General features: G+C 38.7%; 1 protein-coding gene across 1 annotated transcript; it reads right to left on the bottom strand.

Moving 5' to 3' along the window:
- Positions 1–1,670: 1,670 nt before the first annotated feature.
- On the bottom strand, positions 1,671–24,261 carry CDC37 (cell division cycle 37, HSP90 cochaperone). Its single transcript, XM_007431253.3, has 8 exons — positions 24,067–24,261; positions 14,432–14,713; positions 12,970–13,078; positions 11,453–11,568; positions 6,695–6,817; positions 6,308–6,490; positions 3,055–3,126; positions 1,671–2,208 (listed from the first exon to the last, which is right to left on the bottom strand). The coding sequence occupies exons 1-8, from the start codon at positions 24,166–24,168 to the stop codon at positions 2,056–2,058; spliced, it is 1,140 nt and encodes a 379-aa protein (XP_007431315.1). The 5' UTR covers positions 24,169–24,261; the 3' UTR covers positions 1,671–2,055.
- Positions 24,262–24,750: the final 489 nt, after the last annotated feature.

Here is a 24,750-nt window from a genome sequence, read left to right as displayed (position 1 = left end):
ACGAAAATCCCAGAGAACTGGAATAATTTCCTTTTGTTGGATTTACAAAAGAGACTGTTTAAAGTGCCAAAGAAATCTGTAACAAGGATCAACAACCATCTGAATGGATTACAGAGAAAGTCTGTCCTGTACAGAAGAAAAAAGGACTACAAAGTCAGTTTATTCGACCAGGGATAAAATGGGATATGTTATTTTGGATTGTTCTTTCTGATTTATTGATATCTTAATTAGAAAAAATGTGGTATACCGGCTTTACTTACATTTAATATGATGTAAAACTTTTCCCCTATAGTTACTTTATTTAATCTTAACTTTATATCAAATCAAAGATCATATTAATCTTAACTTTATAGTATTTAAACTGACTTAGCATTTAACTGTTCCTTTTTATTCCAAATAAGGAAGTTTGGAGAAATTATTTTTGGAGAAATTATTTTTCTTAGTTAAATTTTAGTCCTTTGTTTATATTAGGATACCAGGATAATTTTACATTTGCTTATAGTTTTAGAGTGGAGATATGGAATATATATTTGAACGGGATAAGTTGCTATTTGGAATGTTGTGTTGGGAGCTTGTCTTTTGTAAAGGAGAAATGTTGTCTTTGTTACGTTAAACTTGGGGGGGTTGTTTATATCAGGATATTGGAACCATTTTATGCCTTTTAAATGGGATTTTGTTGAGCTCTGTTTGGAACTTTTGCTGGTAACTAGATTGAAGAAGACATTACTTATCTGATTTGCCTATTGTTAAGTTAAGGGATGAAGAGTTTTTTATTTGTTAGCTAAGAGGAGGTGAAGAGATCAGGAAATTGTTTTTACTTTCATGATGAGGGTGGAACGTCACTTTCTTGGGAGGGAAGGGGGGTTATTTTTTATTCATTTTTTCCTCTCTTTTTTTCTCTTGGATATTATTTTTTATTGTTCTATTCAAAACGTGTATGGACAGATAGATAGATAAAATAAAAGTCCAATCAAAACACTGATGTGGTATTGTATCTGTCAGTCTCAATTAGAATGAATTACAAGCACATGAACTACAACTCAGGGAATCAGTGGATTTTGGGAAAGAGCAAGTAGGCTCATAGCTTCGTTCTTTAAGGTTCTAGTGTGGTAGGCAATATACTGGTGTTTGCAGTTGCTATACTCAGCTACTCTCTGTTGCTCTTAAAATAGCATTGCAGCATTATCTTTCTAACAGCTGACTAGTAAAAAGGTAGGCTAAGAGAAACTTCTCTTTCAGACAAGCCTAAGTGGGAGTTCCTGTAAGGCAAGGCAAGGGAAAGCAAACACCCAAGACTGTAGATCGTCCTTGCAGATTTAGACAATTACAGTAAAAAGCCATACATTAAAAATATGCCACACAGTGGTTACCAAGTTCCCAAACAGCTCTCAAGATGTATGCAAGAAACTGCCTTGATTGGTTGTTCACTGTCACACTCAACCCAAGACAGTCTACCATAGTCAGGGTTGTCCAGCTACATTCATAAGGTTTCAAAAAGACACATTTTTTCAGTTCTATTTGTCAAGAAAACCTGAGATGCTTAGGGCTGTATCTTGAAATTACACACCACACCCAGGTCCACACTCTTTTCAAACAACCTGAACTGGAACTAAACCAAATAAATAGTTTGAATCCTTAGGAGACAAATACAACAGCTCATTGACACCATATCAATCTCACCTATTTCAACCTTTTTATTTGCTCAATAGCTTTCACTGGTTGTCAAACAAAAAGATAGATATTAATAGCACATTTGTAACTAGGACACTGACTTGCATCACCACAGCAAGACAGAAGGTGGAACTGCTATGCCAAGCCCTTTGGACCTGCATTATGCTGCATGGACTCCCTTGAAATGTTGGCTTCCAATAGATAACAACGCTGTACAAGCTGGAAACTGTTCTCATAGGGTGAGCAAGAAAGCCAGTCAAGAAGCAGCTCATACAATCATGAAGTGTCTAAATGTGTAAAGCACATCATCATTAAACAGTTTGATGTGAAAGAATGGGCAGAAGATAATGGGGCAATCTGCTTTACAGACATGTAGCCAAGGCTTCAGGGGTTTCCTTTCTCTTCCTCAGAGCTCTCCTTCTTAACCTCCTCATAGACACCTTCCGATCTGTCACTCTTTCCCGCTCCTTCTGCTGTTTGTGCATTAGGTACCCAAAGGCCAGAATCAATACACCGCTGCATATGGTATTTTGCTTCCTGTAAGGGATACAAAATATATACTGTTGAAGGTACATATTGCACATTAGAAATCCTAACAATTCAAACAAAACACTAAGTAGCGGTAGTATCTTTTAAAAACAGCATGTATATCTTCAAAGAGGAACATATGACAGGCAGACAAGTGATAGTGCCAAAATTTACTGAAATTCCTGATTTCAGTAAACACACCAGTCCAACTCATGAAGTTCAACTACTGTTTTTCCCACATTTCTTCTCTAGCTTAGGACATTAGGTATCATTCTGAGTATGCACAGTCAGTAATCAACAAACATATCAAGTCCAATTACTAATACAGAAATTACTAATACAGAAATTTACCAAGGTTCAATCTTTGCATGTCTTAACACTTTCGGTATCTTTGAACTATGAACAATTTTAAATCAACAAATTGTGCACTAATGAACAGAAAACTGGAAGCACAGTCAATACCATATCTACCCAAGTGGAAGAATACCTGAACTGAGGATGCCGTCTGCCAAAGAAAGATTAACCAGAAAAAACTGCTGTTTCCATTACTGGGTTCTTAACAATCAGGGAATACAGTATTTAATTTGCATAGATGCATACCAGAAATTGAGAGGAGTAAGGATAATCAAGGATGTTGCAGGCTCTTCAAATTTGCAAGGCACAGGGAGAGTTAAATAATAATTGACAATGGTGCCTAAGTATCTCCAAGCCACTGGTCAGACAAGAGAGTGCACACAGATACGCAAGTATATAAGAAGAGGAACTAGTATTTCTTTGAAGTTATCTGGAAATAAAATTTTGTAGCATAGAGGAAATGTAGAACCTAATTCTTAAACCAGTTCCAAGGATACTCACAGCGGGTTCCATTTTGCTGATAGCATCCTGAAGCATCTGCACATCTTTCACATCAAAGCACTTCTGAAGTTCCTGACAAAAGAAAGAAATATTGTAGCAAGCAAAGGAAAGAATCCGCATAGGCAAGCACTACATTCTTAATACTACTTCATCATTCCATTAAAAATTCAAGACAACAATGAAGTTTCTTCTGAAGCATGAGAAAAAGCAATTGTAAGGAAATAATTTTTTCCAGTCTGGTGGAAAAACTTTTGCATTAAACCCAACGTTTTACAGAAGAAAAACCTTCTCCAAAAATACAAGACAGGGAAAGTTAACTAGAACATCTAGTTAAAAAATATCTCCAGATAATAAAGCTAGAAAAGGCTCCTAATCAAGAACTTGGGCAGTTGCTGTGAGACACATTAAATGGCTTCTATAACTGGGAAGAAGGAAAAAACCAGCATAATCTGCTGCAATGCAAAAACAGAGTGTCAGGGAAAATGGCAGCCAGGAGAACAGGACATCCTAATCCTTTGATCCCAAAAAGGTACCACAAATTAAGACAGGCAACTCTATGGCTGGAGAGAATTGTGTGTAGTGCTAGGCCAGAGTAGCTATGGCTGAATTTTATTCTGTGTGATTTTCATGCTAGCTGAGAGAGGATCATAAGTAGCATAACCTCTTTGGAAACCATGGAGATACTTTGTCCAGTCATCATAAATGTGAAATCCATCCTAGGATAAAAAAGCAGTGAATAGCTAAGATGGAACATTCCAGAAAAGGTGACTGGAAGTCATTACCCCACTCTTGGGAAGCCCGGAGAAAGAAAAAACTTGGATTAAAAAAAAAATTGGTATTATATGGCTTACTGGTTACATAAGTCATGTTGGCTCACATTACTAACCAGACAGAAAATGGAACTCTACATATTATTGGAAAGGAAATGCATCAACAAAAGAAATCATAGGTAAGATTTTTTTTCAGGTTCAGCATGACCTTCCACCATGAAACAGGAGAGAAATAAACTGTTTACATAATAATGCTGAGGATAAATGTTCCAAATGCAAAACAGCACTAGAATAACTATTTGTCAATGCTCTATTTAGTCAATGCCAAAAAAATAGTAAATAAATTAGGATGAACTGCTTGTATTAATACAGAATTCACATTAAATTACTATGAATCATAAATTCTAATTGCAGTTCCTAAAAATGTAAAAAGATCTCATTTTTATTGTTGTAAGCCAGTACATTCACTTTCAGAATCCATTCTTTGATTTATATGTAATTACCATTGTGTCCTTTGTTATTCTCAGCCCCTATTATGTTTTATGGACCTTTAGATTATTCCTATTGTTACCAATAGAAATTTCTGCCCTTAATTTTAGCACATAACCCTGCAAAGTGAGCCAAGCGGAAGATGATTTCAGTAACCTCAGGAAAATGCACAGCATTCTGGTCATTTTCTCCTTCTCCCTACTCCTTCAAAATAAGCCAACAACAAAAATCTCTGGGTATCTGTTCCCTCTCTCAAGCAGGTGGGAGAAAACAAGAAACCATGCATGCTGCATAAATCCCCAAATAGCCTTTACTAGTAATTCTTTCCCCTTTGTTTCCTTCCTATCGACAGCCACAGAATAGCTAAGAATGCTTTCAAGTACACATATATTGTCTTTGTCCAACTGTCTTCATCCAGCTGACACACAGGATAAGTGGGGTGTTTATACACATATGTGGTAGACAGTGTAGGAACAGGAAGAAAACTGTGGGTAAACATAATCTTAGCAATATACTCAAAAGGAGGGTTAGAATATTAAGAACAAATCAGAAGAAAAGAAAACCGTGGCAGGGGCAGAGATCCAGGTAATATTGACCACCTTGCCCTGCTCAATACACCCATTCATTTTTATTTACCACCCAAGAGTTTTTATTTGTCTTGGGTGAGCAGACAAGTAAAATTCCTGAACTTTGACATTTTGCATTTCAAAAGTTTTTTAAAGACCCCAGATCTTCCCTTAGGCATTGGAGCCAGGATGTTAGGTAAGCTCATCCTGGGAGGATGTACGTATTGGTATACCCCAAATATGTCTTCTGTTCTTGTTGCAGATTTTTTGTTGGGAAATTGTGATTTGTTTTTATGGTTGTATGCCGGCCAGAGTTGCAGTTTTGTGAGTTGGGCAGCCATATAAATTTTTAAAAATAAAAAGGTGTTTTAAATAGAGAACCTGCAATACTATCCAACCTAGAACTGCCTCTGAAGGTCTTCTTATGGATGAGTGTCAACAATTATGAAATTCCTTCAAGAAGGAGTTATGACTCGTTCTCAGGTCTGGTAAAACTCAATTAACAATTCAAATCAGATAAGTTCACCTGAAAAATTTTTTTTCCCACCTGAATATTTTGGGGGTAATTTAGCCTTTGAACATTACTGTTGGACATTATGGGCAATATGTAGGATCATATTATTTTTGTGGGTTATGGCTGAATGTTTTAAATGATATTGTTGTAAATGCTTGCACACATACTATGTACTGCTTTTGAAGGAAAAACAATATATAATTGAAGAACAATAAGTAATGAAGCAGATGGACCAAATATAAGAAAATTAATGCTATTATGCTAATTGTATGCAATTTTCACTGATTCCCACTTCATTTCCACCCATAAGTCAAGATGTGCTAACTTTATAAAACTCTTCATAAGATTATAATATCTAAAGGATACTTTTTTTTTTTAATGTTTGTACAAATACTCTAAATTCATCCCTACCTGAGAATGGGCCTATTCAGTGGTAGCCCCCCTCATCACTGCTTTGGAATGTTCCTTCCATTGAGCTGTGAGGACTTTATTCAGCTTCATGTACCAGGCAAACATATTTTTATTCTCCCAGGCCTTTTATCATGTTACTGCTTTTTGCTATCTACTGTTTCTGCTTGTATTGTATGCTGTGCATTTGTAATCATTGTTTTAATTTAATTTTAAAATGATGAACAGTGCTCCACAAAAAAAAAATTATGCAGCAAATTTGATCTGAGATGGAACTAACTCTGCCACACAAATACATAACTAAATGAAAATCAGTTTTGTGATTGCCACACAAACTATAATGTATTTTTACTTCACATCACAGCAGTTAAAGAAGGCAGAAGGCAAAGCAATTTGCTTTAAATGTTTTGTATTTGTTAGTTACAAAATATGCAGATATGAACACATAATGAAACAAAAGGATCAAGTAATTTTGGTAGAAGCACCAGCTTCCTTGCATTACTCACTGATGGGAGGGATTCATACACATCCACAGGATCAAGGCCTCCTGGGCCCAGCCGTTTCTGCCGCTCTTCTTCTTCATATTCTTTCATAGCTCTCTCAATACGTGCCTTAGCCCGGTCCTGCACTCGGACTTTGAAGGATTCCAGTTCATCATTAAAACCTTCCATATACTGCTGGTCAGCTGTCTGAATGGAGTTTGGAAAAAGAACAGGTGATTCATTCACCAAGACTGCACAGTATCAAACAATAAGACTTTTGGACATCCATAATCAGAAGTCACTTGCTGTGAGCAAGGTTTTGCTATGATAGAAAGTATGCTTAGTTTTACTGTATTGCCTTTGTGTTTATAACAGTATACTTTCTCTCACCTACCTGGACAAAAGACTCACCTTGATTTTAGCAAAAAATTGTCTGAAACAAGCTCTAGGGTCAACCTTCAGACTCTTGGCCAGCTCAAGAATGAATTGCATCACTATGGTCTGATGGGCTACCTGCTCCATCAGGGCATGTTTCTGAGAAAAAAATAAATATTTCAACTTTAATTATTTAAAATAAATGTACATATTTTCCCTTCCCCAAAGGAGTTGTTCTAGGCAGTTTACAAGATACACAAGTATGCCAAAAATCATTGTGGATGGTATTCCATGGTTTTTAGAAGAGCATCCAAGCATCATAGAACTTGTCAGATTTCCCTTTAAGGAGGTTAGAGAAAAAACTTTGGACTTCAGAGGAAGGAAATCAGATCTTTGTTCCTCTTTCTGGACTCTGTGAAAAATATCTGGAACTCTCCATTCTGACAACACAGCTGCAATTTCAGGACAGGAAAAAAGGAGTATGGAATAAGTAGGTTGAGAGCATTCTGGATCTGCAGGACTAAAAATCTTTCACTATGGGGTTACCTGCTTTAAAAAATGTCCCTTTCACTGGGAGAAAAACTGGCCCCAATGCCCAAAACAGCATGAATACCAATCCCCTCCTTCCATCATGAGCCCAGGACTATGCTGGATTCCCATAACCTCTGACACTGGAACTCTTTGAGGGATAGGATTTCTTTATCATGTTTTTAAGAGCTAAAAAGAAAACCAAGAGTGCAATGGCTTAAAAAAAGAGAACTAAATGAAATGCTAATCTAAAGAAATTAATTCTATTCTGCTTGCAAACACTGAACTAATTCTACTGTAGGATGTTCTACCAATGTGATATTACTAAAACATGCTCTTGCATGCTGCCAACAGTTGTGACTCAAAGGCAAAGCATATCCTAAGAGTGGTACAATGGTTTTATTTTCAAAGACAATGTTACATGGTTGAAATGGTCCATCAAATAGCCAAATCCCAAACCACTTAAGAGTTAAATGTATTAACCATCACCTTATTTATTTATTTAAATGTATTAGCCGGCCAACTCCAATGGACTCTGGGTGGCATACAAAACTAGAAACAACATAAAAACAGCTGAATACATTAAATCAGACAGATGGGCCCAGACTAAAATGGTCTAATAAACAACAAAATCAACAAAGGGCCTTAGACAAAAAATAAACATCAACCACAGGCTGTATATTCAAAGCTTCCTGAAACTCTAAGAGAGAGGGTGCTGTCCTTATCTCCGGAGGGATGCCATTCCAGAGGGTGGGGGCTGCAACAGGGAAGGCATGCTTCCTTGGTCCCACAAGATGTCAACATTTAATGGAAGGCACCTGGAGTGCACCCACTCTGCTGGACCGTATTGGGCGGGCAGAATTGACTGGAGATAAGCAGTCCCCCAGATATCCAAGCCCTATGCCATACAGGGCTTTAGAGGTAATAACCAGCACCCTGAATTGCATTCAGAAGCTGACTGGCAATCAATGCAGCTTGCATAGCAGTGGTGACACATGGGTACACTCAGAGGTGTTTGTTACTGCTTGTGCCACTGCATTTTGAACCAACTACAGTGGGGCAAAGAAGTATTTAGTCAGCCACCAATTGTGCAAGTTCTCCCACTTAAAAAGATGAGAGAGGCCTGTAATTTTCATCATAGGTATACCTCAACTATGAGAGACAAAATGAGGGGAAAAATCCAGAAAATCACATTGTCTGATTTTTAAAGAATTTATTTGCAAATCATGGTGGAAAATAAGTATTTGGTCACCTACAAACAAGCAGGATGTCTGGCTCTCACAGTCCTGTAACTACTTAAGAGGCTCCTCTGTCCTCCACTCGTTACCTGTAGTAATGGCACCTGTTTGACCTTGTTATCAGTATAAAAGACACCTGTCCACAACCTCAAACAGTCACACTCCAAACTCCACTATGGCCAAGACCAAAGAGCTGTCGAAGGACACCAGAAACAAAATTGCAGACCTGCACCAGGCTGGGAAGACTGAATCTGCAATAGGCAAGCAGCTTGGTGTGAAGAAATCAACTGTGGGAGCAATCATTAGAAAATGGAAGACATACAAGACCACTGATAATCTCCCTTGATCTGGGGCTCCATGCAAGATCTCACCCCATGGGGTCAAAATGATCACAAGAATGGTGAGCAAAAATCCCAGAACCACATGGGGGGACCTAGTGAATGACCTGCAGAGAGCTGGGACCAAAGTAACAAAGGCTACCATCAGTAACACACTACGCTGCCAGGGACTCAAATCCTGCAGTGCCAGATGTGTCCCCCTGCTTAAGCCAGTACATGTCCGGGCCTGTCTGAAGTTTGCTAGAGAGCATTTGGATGATCCAGAAGAGGATTGGGAGAATGTCATATGGTCAGATGAAACCAAAGTAGAACATTTTGGTCTAAACTCAACTTGTCGTGTTTGGAGGAGAGAGAATGCTGAGTTGCATCCAAAGAACACCATACCTACTCTGAAGCATGGGGGTGGAAACATCATGCTTTGGGGCTGTTTTTCTGCAAAGGGACCAGGATGACTGATCCGTGTAAAGGAAAGAATGAATGGGGCCATGTATCGTGAGATTTTGAGGGAACACCTCCTTCCATCAGCAAGGGCACTGAAGATGAAACGTGGCTGGGTCTTTCAGCATGACAATGATCCCAAACACACCGCCCGGACAACGGAGGAGTGGCTTCGTAAGAAGCATTTCAAGGTCCTGGAATGGCCTAGCCAGTCTCCAGATCTTTACCCCGTGGAAAACCTTTGGAGGGAGTTGAAAGTCCGTGTTGCCCAGTGACAGCCCCAAAACATCACTGCTCTAGAGGAGATCTGCATGGAGGAATGGGCCAAAATACCAGCAACAGTGTGTGAAAACCTTGTGAAGACTTACAGAAAACGTTTGACCTCTGTCATTGCCAACAAAGGATATATAACAAAGTATTGGGATGAACTTTTGATATTGACCAAATACTTATTTTCCACCATGATTTACAAATAAATTCTTTAAAAATCAGACAATGTGATTTTCTGGATTTTTCCCCCCATTTTGTCTCTCATAGTTGAGGTATTCCTATGATGAAAATTACAGGCCTCTCTCATCTTTTTAAGTGGGAGAACTTGCACAATTGGTGGCTGACTAAATACTTTTTTGCCCCACTGTATATCTTCCAGGCGGTCTTCAAGGACAGCCATGTGTAGAGCGTGTTGCAATAATCCTTGCATTTGAAAATGAACTGGTAACCAGAACAGACAATAAAGGTGTCCCATGCCTCAGTAAAGCTTCTAGCTGCAATATTTTTACACTGCTTTTAATTTCAAGTGATTTGAGACTTCACACAGTACTGCAGTCAGAAGATGACTTATATAATGTAAAACCACTGCTTATCATATAGATATAAACTGGCACACCAGTTGCAGCTGGGCAAAGCATTCCTTTTAATTTGTAGTTACCCAAGTATCTGGTAACAAGGCTGGGTCCAGGAGAACTCCCAGATTACAAACCTCGTATTTAAAGGCATCTATACCGTATTCTTAAAAATCAGATTTGTGCCAGCTTGGCATATTTATATTATACCTTGTGACTAAAATTGTTAGGAATGTGGGAATCTTTCTATGGCATTTCCTGCCCACAAAAAAACATTTCAACGTAATCAATATCAGTGTTATTTTCACTCAGTTTTATGCTGTCAGTGGAGATATTTTAACTCTCTTCAGTATTTAAATATAGAGTTAATTCTCTCTGAAATGTTAATGGTTTTGAATTTCTTTTAGTGTTTTCTTATTCACTGCTCTAAGAGCTCAAGTAAAATACGTTCTTGAAATGCAACTGCAGCTTCCTGCATCATCAGCACCCAAAATTTGTTCCCAAAGGTCCAACCTTCTGGAGCAAATTTTGACTTTATGTGGAGAAATGGAAAGGGGAAAGGTATTACCTCATCCACTACTGGAAGAGAGCACTGTATTTCATTCCATTTGGATCAAAACATTATTAAATATTTCAATAATTAAAACAAAATAGTTTCAAATCTCCTTCTCAGACTCCAGACATAGGATACTAGCTGGCCCAAAATTATGATTATTACGCTCATGACGTACTGTCGTCATTGTTTCCTCCTAATTTTTACTGCCAGACTATTATCATATGTCAGTTTTTGATTTCAACAAATCGATGAGGGCATCTCTAAAGCAAGTATTTTCTTCTGGGCATGTAATCTGGCTGCAAGACAGCAACAAGTGACTCAGCAAGGCACATCTGCTATGCTACCAGACACAAAGTCAAAACTGAAATAATTCTACTGCCAGAAGAAGTTAATCTTTTGAAGCAGAATCAGATTATGTTTAATAAACAATTGCCCTAGCCATTTATTAGGTAACCATAAGCAATAGTTGCAGGTTCAAGAAAAAAGAACGCTGGCAATTATTGGTATCCAAATAATATTAAGTGTGTAAATGCTATTTGGACATAAGATGAAGAACAGATTAGAATAAGATCCTTAAAAGCTTGCCTTAACAGTAACCAATATTTTTCAATGATTTTTCATTCATTTTGAAATCATAAGTCATAAAAGCTTTCGGTTTCTGTAACAGAAAAAGTAATTTCACAGAAGTTTGTAGCCACTATACAGAAATTATTTGGTGATCAGACAGAATCCTCTGACACTAGAAGAATTTGTTGCCCTCCATACACTTCAGTGATCCAGATCCATTTTTGATAGACAAACCTTATCATTTTCATCTGAAACTTCTGGACAAGCTTCATCAGTTTCACACTCACCTCTTCTACTTCCAGATCGATACACCAGATGACTAAATAATTGGCTGTCTCTTCACATACAAGATGTGAGTTATCAGATAGGTACTTCTGACTATCATCCCAGCGCCGCAGCATTCCTTTAGAACAGGAAAGTAGCAATATCAAATCCAATTCTTTCTACAGCCTATAAAGTGGATAATTTTCCCAGCCAGGACTTGTACCAAAAGGTGACATGCACTAATGGAGAATATATGTAGCTTTTTGGGTTCATGGTGTTCTCTGAGCCTGACGGGGAAGGATGCGCTTAGGGCTGTTTGCTGTAGCAAGCACAGGTCAAGAAAAAGGTTATCTGAGGAGCCGCCTCTCCCTGATTACATCAGCCTGTCCCATTAGGTCTGACAGGGAAAGTATGCTACATGTTCCAATGGTCAGGGACTTGCATCTGGTGGGTCCCAGGAGGTGGGCCTTCTCTGCCGTGGCTCCCTGAAGTGAGGCTCGCCCCTTCCCTGCTGTTGTTCAGGAAGTCCCTCCCTGTTATCATTTAGGAAATCCCTCAAGTCCTTGTAATGTCGTCAGTCCTGGGGGTCTTTGGGAACTGGAGACATTCTTAGATGGTTCCACTATGTTTGATATTCTGCTCTCTTCGTGGGGTTTGTATATTTTAAATTTTTTAATAATATTTCATTTTAATAATTCCTTTTTGTCTTTTTATGATGATAGTTTTTTATCTATTTGCTGTTTCCTTAATTGTTGTACGTGACCCAGAGTCGCTTTGTGTGGGATGGGCAGCTATATAAATGTGACAAATAAATAACTAAAAAGGGCAAACAGTGCTAAGCACATCCTTCTTATTTACATACCTATTAACTAATACCCAGATAAGCAGGAACCACCACCAGATAAATAGAAACAATCGAAGAAAAAACAATACACCATTTAAAGAGCAATCAATTTTTGTTATTATTTCATTTTATTATACTGTTGTTTGTAGAAGGGAATGTAAGCTGCTCACAGCTCTGTTGAGTGGATCTGAGTGGCTTTTATGTCCCATTAAGTAAGTAAGTTAAGTAAATAACAATGATGTTAAATTTTCTCTCTAGAACACGAGAGTTCTCTTTTAATCTTGGCATGATCTACAAGCCTGTGTCATGTACAACCAACTCCTACAGTGGCAATCAACATGTTGTCATTATATTTTGCTTTTAATGGTGGATGTCATCTCACTGACTGGAATATCTGACTCAGCTGACTCCCTATGATAATTTTCCAATGCAATCTGAACATATTTAGATTGCCTAATTTGCAGCGACTTTTCCCCCAAAAATGTGTATTGCTTTTTTTCAACCAAGTACAGTTGGCTACATGGGTCCCAACTGGTCATAGTTAGACAAGTTTGTAATCCAGGAAAAAAACTGACCACTGCATTTTTCTCCTACAATTATTCTTTGCTGATATACGCAAACACTCCTACAGACCACAATCCAGAAATATTTCATGAATTCTGAAAGAGAAAATGAAAAAGCTAGTTTTGGATTTACCGAAATGCTTGATTTGTTTCTCATATTTTTCCACAAATGTTTTGTGCTTCTTCTCTTTTTGTTCTTCAGATTCCTCATCTTGTTGTTCAGCTTTGACATTAAAGACACTCTACAATAGTAAAGGAAGCCATGTTAGTGACACAACTGCATAATTGGGAAGCATATGGCCCTCTAGATGTTGCTTCAGCCTTACTGCTGAAGAGTTAAAAATCAGCCATGAAAGTCAACAATGTATGACAAGCTACTGGCTCCCCATTCCTGCACATTAATGTTTCCTCGCTGTTGTCAAATCCTCACTATCTCAATATCATTAAACTATTTCCAAAACAATCTAAGCTGAAAAGTAATGCAGTAGCAAAAGAATAAAGAGCTGAAGCAGCTCAAACGTCTTAGGGATAACTAAGAAAACAAACCAGTTTTCTCAAGGCAGCTAAACCAATCCTATAAAGGATTTAGCAAATGGTTAAACTTATACCCTATTGCTACCCTGATCAAACAGTTGGCAAGTAATCTGACTCAAAATATTCCTGGCCACAACCCATTTTACTTATTTGTTAAATTTATATCCTACTTTTCTTTGAAAAACCTCTTGAGGCTTCTTCATCTTTTCATTCCATAACTCATTTTTGCTTCCATCAAATTAAAACAGACTGTTTGCCTGACATAAATAAATTTACAGCCAGAAGACATAGACTTCTGCCCACCAATCCCACAGAATTTCAGCAAAGTTTGACTTTCTTCAAAGTCCCTCTACTTCACCTATGCCTCCTTCTCTTTTGTTGGAGAGCTTACAGGACCAGCTCTGCATGTACCCCCTATGTTTAAGGGTGGAAAGGAAAGGCACAGATGCAGCTAATCCTGCTGGTGCTCTTGTAGAAGTGTCAACAAGATCAGATCCACGTCACCTGAGCCTTTCCTTTTCCCCTCAAGGCTCCATGCCTCACCTGCAAAAAGAAAGTAGAAGATGAGGGCAGAAGTTTCAAGAGGACAAAGTCCCACTCCCTAAACTCATGTGGCCTACACCATGGGAACTAGAGAGATTAGCCCCCACCTCTACCTTAAAGCAAAGAAATAAACTGCTTTCTTCCCCTCCCACTGTCCCTTTTCCTTGCAACAATGCAGTAAGACACAATCCCTTACATCACAGCTGGCTCCAGACAGCCCAAGCATATTTTCTTATAAAATGGCTACATTCATTCTCCATAAAATAACACTATTGTTGCTTTAACCTCACATTTGCTTTTGAAATTATCCATGGAAACCTTAGGATTTAGGGAATGTGAACAGCTGGAAAGCAATCTTTATTCCACTACTGCCAAATAACCAAACACAGGCAGCATATACAGCTATATGATCCATATATCTTAGCCTCCATGACAGTCACACCAAGTCCCCTCAGTTGCATTTTAAGGTTCAGAAGCAAAACAGAAACATAACTTAACCAAAAATTAGGAAGACCCACCTTACTGAAGCCATCTTTGCTAAGAGTGTCAACATTCCAGGGCATGTTCTTTTCCTTCTTCCTGAGTTCCTCTACTTTATCTTCCCAGCTCTTTTCTTCTTTCTTGAGTTGCTGTGCCTCAGTCTGTAACCTCTGCAGCTCACTTTTGCTACTCTCTATCTTGGCCAACTCAAGTTCTTTTATCTTCTTCTGGCACTCAGCTAGCTTGCGTTTGCAATCCCGGGATCCTTTATCTACTTCCTCTTTCTCCTTGTGGAACTGTTCCATCCGTTCAATTCGGGCCTGGAGAACACGTTAAATGTTTAAATAAATCTTCCTAACATCAAAATATCCTTTACTTTGATATTCATATTGTGACAACTACTACCCAGATTAGTATGAAAATAAAGCATCTGGCACATTTTAATAAGTAAGGAGCATTTTTAATTTCTAAAAAAAGCATACTGACCCTACTATCTCAAAGTTCCGTGATCCACTGTTAAAACACAAATTCCACTAATGAAAGTACCAGTCCACAAATTCTAGCACAGGATGAAGATAAATAGGAACACCATGATATATTTATATAGAGTTCTGTGGGGAAAAAAAAATTCTCCTGTTCATATTTTGCAACTCTGCTGTTGAATCTATTAGAACTTTATGTGGGTTGTACTGATACATAAACAGAAAAGTGAACCAATAACACCAAAGCTTGGCACTTGTTTTACTTATTTTGTAAGCAAAGTCATTCAACATATGATGTACCAGTATGAAAAAGTAATCACTCTCTTAGATTGAGTGACTGGTTACAAACCTTTATCTTTAATAATTAAAACCAGACGCTTCCTGTAACTAGTGATGAGTCTTTCACAACATCATGTATGAATTTTGGACCATCCCACCAAGGTGATGTTCTCTGATACAAAGCATAATTCATGCTTCAACAATATAAATTTTCTAGATCCTGAGGCAGATCCCTGGATTCTATTCTAGGCTTCTTTGTGACTTTCTGGACAATGTATGATGCCTTCTTGGAGTGACTTTGACAGGACAGCCACTCTTGGAGTGATTTTAATGGGACAGCTACATCTTCTCCATTTCAAGACTAAGTCTCCAACTGCAGATCATGCAGTCCCAGAACTTTAGAAATGGTTTGCAACTTTTTCCAGACTGGCAAGCATCAATGGCTTTTAACTGAAGTCTTCAGAAATTTCTATTGAACAAGGAGTAATTGTGAAAGTACGAACTTCACTGTGATGAAGAGAGCCAAAGTTGATGAGATTTACATAGGGCAAAGTTTGCCCAAATTATATATATTATACTAAATTATGTACTAAATTACTAATATATCAGACCATTGTTCAAGTTATGTCTTATGCTGATGGTGGTTTTAATTTACCTGATTTTCAATAATACCATAGGCTTATTAATTAATCTCAGTTAGATATTAGAATGGAAATGATATTGGGTATGTATCATTGTGGGGTCAGCTTGAAAGTTATTATTTAGCAACTTTTTAATGTTAGTAAGCTGTTGGTTCTAATATATCAGTTACTTTTCCAGCATTAAAGGTAATTAGACATATTTAGACCTTATTGGAAAAATAAAAAATAAGAAATGTAATTTAAAAAATAAGAAATTTAAATTTTATTTTTCCTCATGAGAAATTGATGCTTTAGAGCAATTCTTATTTTAAAATTACTAGTAATATTTGGGGGGGGGGAAATAAGAGATCATAACTGCATCATTACCTTTAATCAGCTACTCAATAAAGATACTTTTAAAACTTTGGGATTTTACAAAAGTAGTACAATTTACCTAGAAAGGCTGAATGACAATACAAGTTAAAACATTTATTATGTACATTATTTGACATCTTATGGTCTTTGAAACTTCAGTACATTAAGTATATTAAAGAAGGCCTGTAGTTTATATACATTTTAAACTAATAGCTTTTTCATTAAGCTTAACACAATTATGTTTTTAAAAAGTACATTAAACATGTCCTGAACCTACTGCTACCTACTGTATCCTATCTACGCCCGTCCGTTATCTGCCAACATACAATGGGTTTCATGAATACTTATGTTTAAAACATTTATTATGTACATTATTTGACATCTTATGATCTTTGAAACTTCAGTACATTAAGTGTATTAAAGAAGGCCTGTAGTTTATATACATTTTAAACTAATAGCTTTTTCATTAAGCTTAACACAATTATGTTTTTAAAAAGTACATTAAACATGTCCTGAACCTACTGCTACATACTGTATCCTATCTACGTCCATCCGTTATCTGCCAACATACAATGGGTTTCATGAATACTTACACTACATATAAACCACTACATATAAACCACTAGTCTTTACATTAGTAAATGATCTAATTGCAGAATCTTTATTTTTTAACAAGACACACATGCCTGTAAAAAGGAGCTTTTACCCTGTTTGAGTTGCTAGCCAAGTATCTTGTTCTCAAAAAAGAACTGGCTCTACATTTACAGTGGTCACAATGAAATCAACAGCTCATAAACTAAATCTGTTTCCAGCTCAGAATTATTTATATTCCCTTGCAGGACCCACTTAGGATGTATTCAAGAATATGTTTCTGAGCCTATAATGTAATTAAATATATTTATTAATTTGAAGTATGAAGAATTGTTAATTTTACTATAGTGGTTTTCTTTAAGACTACTTTTCTTGTTCTCTTATAAATGCCTCTGGGCTCATCTTAAAAAAAAGACCTTACATTAACAAATACCATGCATAGCTAGCTTCTCAAAATAACAGTAATTCCAGCATTTAAGATTTGGATTTTTAAATCTATCTCTCTGGGGAGAGGGAGGGAGAGAGAATATAACTATATATTACAGTTACCTTTTAAAATGTTGCTTTGATTTATGTTTCACCTCTTTTATCTTGTCTTACAGTGCTGTCTATATTGCATGTTGTTATGTATTATTGATTTTAATTATATTTTATTCATGGGCATCAGTTGATCGAAAGGACAGTTATGCATTTAATAAATGCTGCCATTTGACAAATTCCTTTTAGAATAATAAAAGAAAGTTTGTGCACCCTTAAGAACTATCTGTATTCCTGCAGTACTATGCCTAACAGTGTGATTTGAACTTCATCTAAATCTTACTGACAGAAAAAGAACTTCTGGTTAAACACACACGTAAAACAGTGTAATAGGTCATGACTCCATTGAATGTACTGAGCCAACATTCACTAACTTTGTTAGAAAATGTTATGTGAAGCCATTAACTAATCAACTCCTTTAGTTGAATCAAATGTCCCAATCCAACATATGACAATTATGTTGAATTTGAGGAGCCCTCCCCTATAAAACACACACAGTTTGCCACTATTGGACTCTGTCCTCACAACAGAGTTTTTGGAAGGGAATTATATCCAGATTAAAAGACAGATTCACAGACTTAAGAAGAATGGGTGTGAAAGCTCATGAAACTGGAAAGAAATAAAAAATCATTGGCAAAGATTTTGGCAATCCATGGTCAAGGAGATAGTGTACAAGTGGAGAAAATGCAACACCACTATTATTCTCCCCAGGAATTATTGTCCAAGTGTCACCTCAACGGCAAGTTATACAATATTCTAAGAGTTTGAAAAGAACCTGAGTACAATACAGTAATAGCAAAGAATCTGCTAGCCACTCTTGCATTGTCTAATATCAGCATTCATGCATCTGTCATAAGGAAAATATTGAACAAGAGTGGGAGGATACTAAGGATGAAAATCACTATCCTTCAGAACACACATGGCTGCCCACCTGAGGTTTGCCAAAGGCCAGTAGATGATCTAACAGCTATTGGACCAAAGTTCTGTAGACAGATGAGATGGAAGTGGAACTTTCTGACATTGATAAGAAATGTTATGATTGCAGAAAATGAAACACTGCACTACAACAAAAGAATCTCATCTCAACTGTGAAGCATGGCAGTGGGAGTATACAGCCCCAAAACCTAAGACACTCAAAATCACTGACAGAATAATGAATTCTGGGTTGTAGGAAATTCTACAGCAGTATATCAGAGAATCAATCTCGCTGAAGCTTAAATGAATTTAGGTCATGCAATACAATGATCCTAAAAACACTACTAAATCAACAATAGGACAGCTTAAGCTGAAGAAATTTCACATTTTGAAATGGCCTACACCAAGCCCTGAGCTTAATCTATTAGAAATGTTGAGATATGGCTTGAAGCAAGCAGTTCATGCAAAACAGTCCCAAAATATTAATGAAATGAAGCAGTTCTGTAAAAGAGGAATGGCCCGAAATCTCCAAGCTAATGTGTTGGGATTGATCAACAGGCAGAGGAAATATTTGATTGAAGTCACTGCTGCTAAAGGAGGTAGCACTTGTTACTAAATCTAAAGTTTCACATAGTGTACTTTTGCCAACAAAGACACTGAAAGTTGGCTCAATATATTCATTTAAGACATAATTCAACATACCTGCATGGTTTTTGTTTATTTGTTTAACAGAACCTCTTTATGTATTAATAGGACTTAGATCAAGGTCAGATCACATTGTAGATCACAGTAATGCAAGATTAATTACATCTAAACGATCTGTTAACACTGTACATCTGCAAGATAGGAGGACTATTATTCCTAAGTACAAGAGAAAAAATATTACAACTAAATTAGTCAAACTAAATTCAAGAGCAGCAGGAAGTAATCATTTAGATGAAGAATATTAAGTATTTGCTATGCGAAAAGCAACTTCTTTTTATCGTAATATAACCTTCTGCGATTTAGCCTTCCAGAATCACTGGCTTTTACACTGAGTTCATGCTTGCAAGATTTTTAATACAGGTTCTTGCATCCAGTAAAAGATATATGCCCTAATACAATTTAGGCTAAGCCACAGCCTACATACAAGGTCGGAATAGATTATATCTTTTCTTAGCTCATGGACTATGAATAGTTTATACTTAGGACATAAGCATTTTAGAGATCATGTTGCTCTGAAAACTGTTTATTCTTGCTGTTTTTATTTCTTCAGCTTATATTTTAGAAACCAGCAAACATGTATGAATCTTTTGTTGTATAGAGAGTTGTTGTCTTCTGAAATCATTGAAACTAAAGCAGAGTCTAAGATACTGAGGCATTTTTTTAGATTTTTTTATCCCGCCTTTATTATTTTTATAAATAACTCAATTCCAGGGAGTTACAGAGGAAGGGAGATGGGCTAGTATGTAGTCCTTGTAGTTGGCTGCACAGTACACTTTTGGTGAAAACATGCCACAGTTGCACAGTTATTATCCATGCTAAATTATTCCATATCATTTTGGATATTGGCTTTTGGATATTTGCACATTGCTGGGAACACTAGGTTAGAACTGTTCCTTTTAAAAGTCGAATCAAACTAAATAGGATGAAAAAAATCCATTAATTTGGTTAACAGAATAATGTAACATTGAAATTTACCAAAAAGAAAAAGTTCCTTTCTTATTACATACTACTTTTTAACTGAGTTTCTAGCTTATGGTATTCTTTGAATTTGAAATAGCTACCATCTTAGATTGCTTCAACCCAAATAGTGTTTGTGAGAGTTTGTTACAAGTTTGAACTTGTTTACTTACATCAAGGGATGCAAGTTAAACAGATAAAAATGTTGGCTTATTTCACATTTCAGTGATATGGTAAGCTTGAAACCTCAGTGAAAGAGTGCTTTTGGGGGGTGAGGAAAATGGCACCATACATTCAGTGACTGGCTATGTGTGTAGTGTACTTGGTGCTACAGACTGAATCACCCATTGCTCTAGTTTAATAAAGCATGCCATTCACTGGTTTGCATAAATTATAAAGAATTAATGTTTAATATTCCATTAGAAACATGGAAGCCTTTTAAAAGCATATGATACATATGTATATATTTTGCCTTCTCTGAAATATCTCACAAGTAGTTACATATAATAAGAATCTTCCTCCTGAAACTGCTTGCTCCTCTCTTTTCTGAACGACATGCTGGTTTTCCACCAGATAAAGAACTGAAAATCATGTTGGCTGACTTCACTTGAACATATATGCACCGGGCCTGTTTGAGTTACCTCTTTCTGTTACTTCTGAAAATGTTGAATAGGACTCCTATTTTTCCATGTCACAAGTCATGGTTGTGCGATGGTGTGCTTAATGATCTGAGGTGACTCATTTAACAACCACAGCTCGAACTGGCATCATAAGTCAGATGCAGTCATGTGACTATGGCTGTGTTGCTTGGTGATGGAGTTGCTAGTCCCAGTTGTGGTCAATAAGTGAGAACTACCTGTAATAGCACTTCAGGCATTAAAGCCATTGAAGAGCCAGCCTTTTTTTAAGCTCCCATCCAGTATACTTTCAGTGGCTGTGTGTGCATGATACACTGAACCACAAACAAGCCAATACATTTTACTTAATATGCGGTGCTAAGTTCTGTGTAGTTAATGATTTGCTGGGTCATGGGAACCAGAAAACCGGATTGAGTATACTACGATTGTTAACTGTGTTGTATGAATACTACTACTAACGATACTGGGCAGAACACTCCCCTTTACAAAATGGCAATAATTGCCTTACCCTTAGCAGGCATATCTCTGACACACAAGGTACTGGCTGGGTTTGCTCAATACACTGATCCACAATTTAGCCAACCACATTTTAGCCTAGTGAACTATTCAAACTCAGCTTATGTGACTAGTTTATGATTTAGTATGCTAAACCAATCCAAAAATTGGATTAAAGAGTAAACTATGGTTAAATTAACCATAGCAAGTGGCCAAAGTAAGTATGACTACCTCCAGTGCTTCATATACTAGGAATGATAGTAAACTATTGCAGGGACTAATTTATTTATTTACATGTCAAATTTGTCACCGCCCATCTCACTGAAACGACTCTGAGCAGTTTACAAAACAGTTAAAATCTATTAAAATTACAATATACAATACTCTTAATAGAAAATAAATAGATCCAAGAATAGATATAAAATTGGCAGTCACTCAGGAAGTGTCATCAAAGCGCCAGCCACCCCCAGGATTGTGTAAGATTGTTATTACCCCACGCAAGCTGGCAGAGCCAGGTCTTTAATCCTTTCCAGAAGGCCAGGAGGGTAGGGGCTTGCTGCACCTCTGGGGGGAGAATATTCCAAAGGGTGGGGGCAATGGCAGAGAAGGCTGTCCTCCTGGTCCCCACCAGCTGACATTCTCTTGCTGACTGGCTGGGACAGATTGATGTGACGGGAGTGAGACGGTCCTTCAGGTAACCTGGACTCATGCCATGTAGGGCTTTAAAGGTAATAACCAACACTTTGAATTAGATGCAGAAGCAGACTGGCCCCCAGTGCAGCTCCTGCAGCAAAGGTGTTATATGTGCCGTTCTTGGGGCACCCAAGATTGTCTGTGCAGCCGCATTTTGAACCAACGGTTCAATAATAACAGTTACATGCTACAACAGATGCCCAAGGATTGGTGACAATCCTTTTTCCCACAGTACTTAAAATCTAAAATTTGACAGAAATTTTAGGGAACACAGGAGATTTAAGAGAGAAAATGCAAATGCACTCGGTCCTTGAGCCTTTCTGAAACGAAAGTTAAAGGCTATATACAGTGGGGCAAAAAAGTATTTAGTCAGCCACCAATTGTGCAAGTTCTCCCACTTAAAAAGATGAGAGAGGCCTGTAATTTTCATCATAGGTATACCTCAACTATGAGAGACAAAATGGGGGGGGGGGAATCCAGAAAATCACATTGTCTGATTTTTAAAGAATTTATTTGCAAATCATGGTGGAAAATAAGTATTTGGTCAATATCAAAAGTTCATCCCAATACTTTGTTATATATCCTTTGTTGGCAATGACAGAGGTCAAACGTTTTCTGTAAGTCTTCACAAGGTTTTCACACACTGTTGCTGGTATTTTGGCCCATTCCTCCATGCAGATCTCCTCTAGAGCAGTGATGTTTTGGGGCTGTCACTGGGCAACACGGACTTTCAACTCCCTCCAAAGGTTTTCCATGGGGTTGAGATCTGGAGACTGGCTAGGCCACTCCAGGACCTTGAAATGCTTCTTACGAAGCCACTCCTCCGTTGTCCGGGCGGTGTGTTTGGGATCATTGTCATGCTGAAAGACCCAGCCACGTTTCATCTTCAGTGCCCTTGCTGATGGAAGGAGGTGTTCACTCAAAATTTCACGATACATGGCCCCATTCATTATTTCCTTTACACGGATCAGTCGTCCTGCTCCCTTTGCAGAAAAACAGCCCCAAAGCATGATGTTTCCACCCCCATGCTTCACAGTAGGTATGGTGTTCTTTGGATGCAACTCAGCATTCTCTCTCCTCCAAACACGACAAGTTGAGTTTAGACCAAAATGTTCTACTTTGGTTTCATCTGACCATATGACATTCTCCCAATCCTCTTCTGGATCATCCAAATGCTCTCTAGCAAACTTCAGATGGGCCCGGACATGTACTGGCTTAAGCAGGGGGACACGTCTGGCACTGCAGGATTTGAGTCCCTGGCAGCGTAGTGTGTTACTGATGGTAGCCTTTGTTACTTTGGTCCCAGCTCTCTGCAGGTCATTCACTAGGTCCCCCGTGTGGTTCTGGGATTTTTGCTCACCATTCTTGTGATCATTTTGACCCCACAGGGTGAGATCTTGCATGGAGCCCCAGATCGAAGGAGATTATCAGTGTATGTCTTGTATGTCTTCCATTTTCTAATTACTGCTCCCACAGTTGATTTCTTCACACCAAGCTGCTTGCCTATTGCAGATTCAGTCTTCCCAGCCTGGTGCAGGTCTGCAATTTTGTTTCTGGTGTCCTTCAACAGCTCTTTGGTCTTGGCCATAGTGGAGTTTGGAGTGTGACTGTTTGAGGTTGTGGACAGGTGTCTTTTATACTGATAACAAGGTCAAACAGGTGCCATTACTACAGGTTACGAGTGGAGGACAGAGGAGCCTCTTAAAGAAGTAGTTACAGGTCTGTGAGAGCCAGACATCTTGCTTGTTTGTAGGTGACCAAATACTTATTTTCCACCATGATTTGCAAATAAATTCTTTAAAAATCAGACAATGTGATTTTCTGGATTTTTCCCCCCATTTTGTCTCTCATAGTTGAGGTATACCTATGATGAAAATTACAGGCCTCTCTCATCTTTTTAAGTGGGAGAACTTGCACAATTGGTGGCTGACTAAATACTTTTTTGCCCCACTGTAAATTAGACAGAGGGAGGCTTGGGCCAAGGAAAGGCGGGCGCTGAAGGAAACTGCAGAAATCCCTTCGCAGGAGCTGCTCTGAAAAGGAGCTCCCACACGCCAGCCGCAGCGAGGCAGGGGCGGTGCCTCTGGAAGAAACGGAAGGCCTGCTCGCAGCGAGCTGCTTGGCTGGCCAGCGGAGGAGCAGATTTCACAGGCGAAGGCTCCGGGGAGCAGCGCCCGCCCCGCCCCGCCCCGTTTGGGCCTAGCGGGAGGAAGGCCCCGCAGCTTATATAGCACGTCGTCTGTGAGAAAGCGGCCACCGCCGAAATTCCCCTACGACCCAACCCTTCAGAAGACCCTCCAGCCGCCCAGAAGCTCTACGAATCTCTCTCCAATTTTTGTCCCCCGCCCCCGGCAAGGGGCTGGGGCGCGGGGCCTCCGTCCCTTACTTGGTGCCGCCATCGGAAGAGGCTGGGGGTGTCGATATTGGGGTGAGTGTCGTCCTCATCGTCGGACACTTCGATATGATCCCAGATGCTGTAATCCACCATGCCGCTGCTCCTGCCGCTCCCACGACTTCGGGCGAGCGCCGCCACCTTCGCGTCTCTCGCTCGGAGATCTGCTTCCTCTCTACGTCACTACCGGAATCACCGGCCTCCGCGAGCGCGGCAGGGGCGTGGCTTCTCCCACAGCGTAAAGGCGAGGGCGCGCGGACTGAGGGTGGTGCCGGCCAGTTTCCGTCCGCGTTTCCTCGAATCTTCCCCCACAGCGGGGTGACAGCGGCCGAAGGGCGAGGCTTCTGTCTCAAGGAAACCGAATTGCGTCGGGAGTTTCTGCAGTTGCTTCCCGTCTTTGGCAAGATTTTTCGGTCACGGCCGCGATCCCCGTCGCAGAAGAAAATTCCTTTGACCGTTCGGCTATCCCGCTTCTGATTGGTCTCGGAGCAGAACTGTGGATTTTCTGTTTTCTAAAAGAAAAGTAGCCGGCAGTTCTGAGAGCTTCATAAGGAAGCTTGCAGTTAAGAGTTATATTTGTTGCGTATGTTTAATTTGTTTACAAATAAGAATGGTGAAGAATCCTGTCTGCTCTTTCGCAGTCTCCATGGGCTGGGCATGCACATCGCATTAAGCTGT

Source organism: Python bivittatus, unplaced genomic scaffold (assembly GCF_059951505.1).
Source record: "Python bivittatus isolate LINGU-HERP-01145 unplaced genomic scaffold, Pbiv_v1 ctg000220_np1212, whole genome shotgun sequence".
NCBI classification, from domain to species: domain Eukaryota; kingdom Metazoa; phylum Chordata; class Lepidosauria; order Squamata; family Pythonidae; genus Python; species Python bivittatus.
This window is presented reverse-complemented; position numbering and strand designations above follow the sequence as displayed.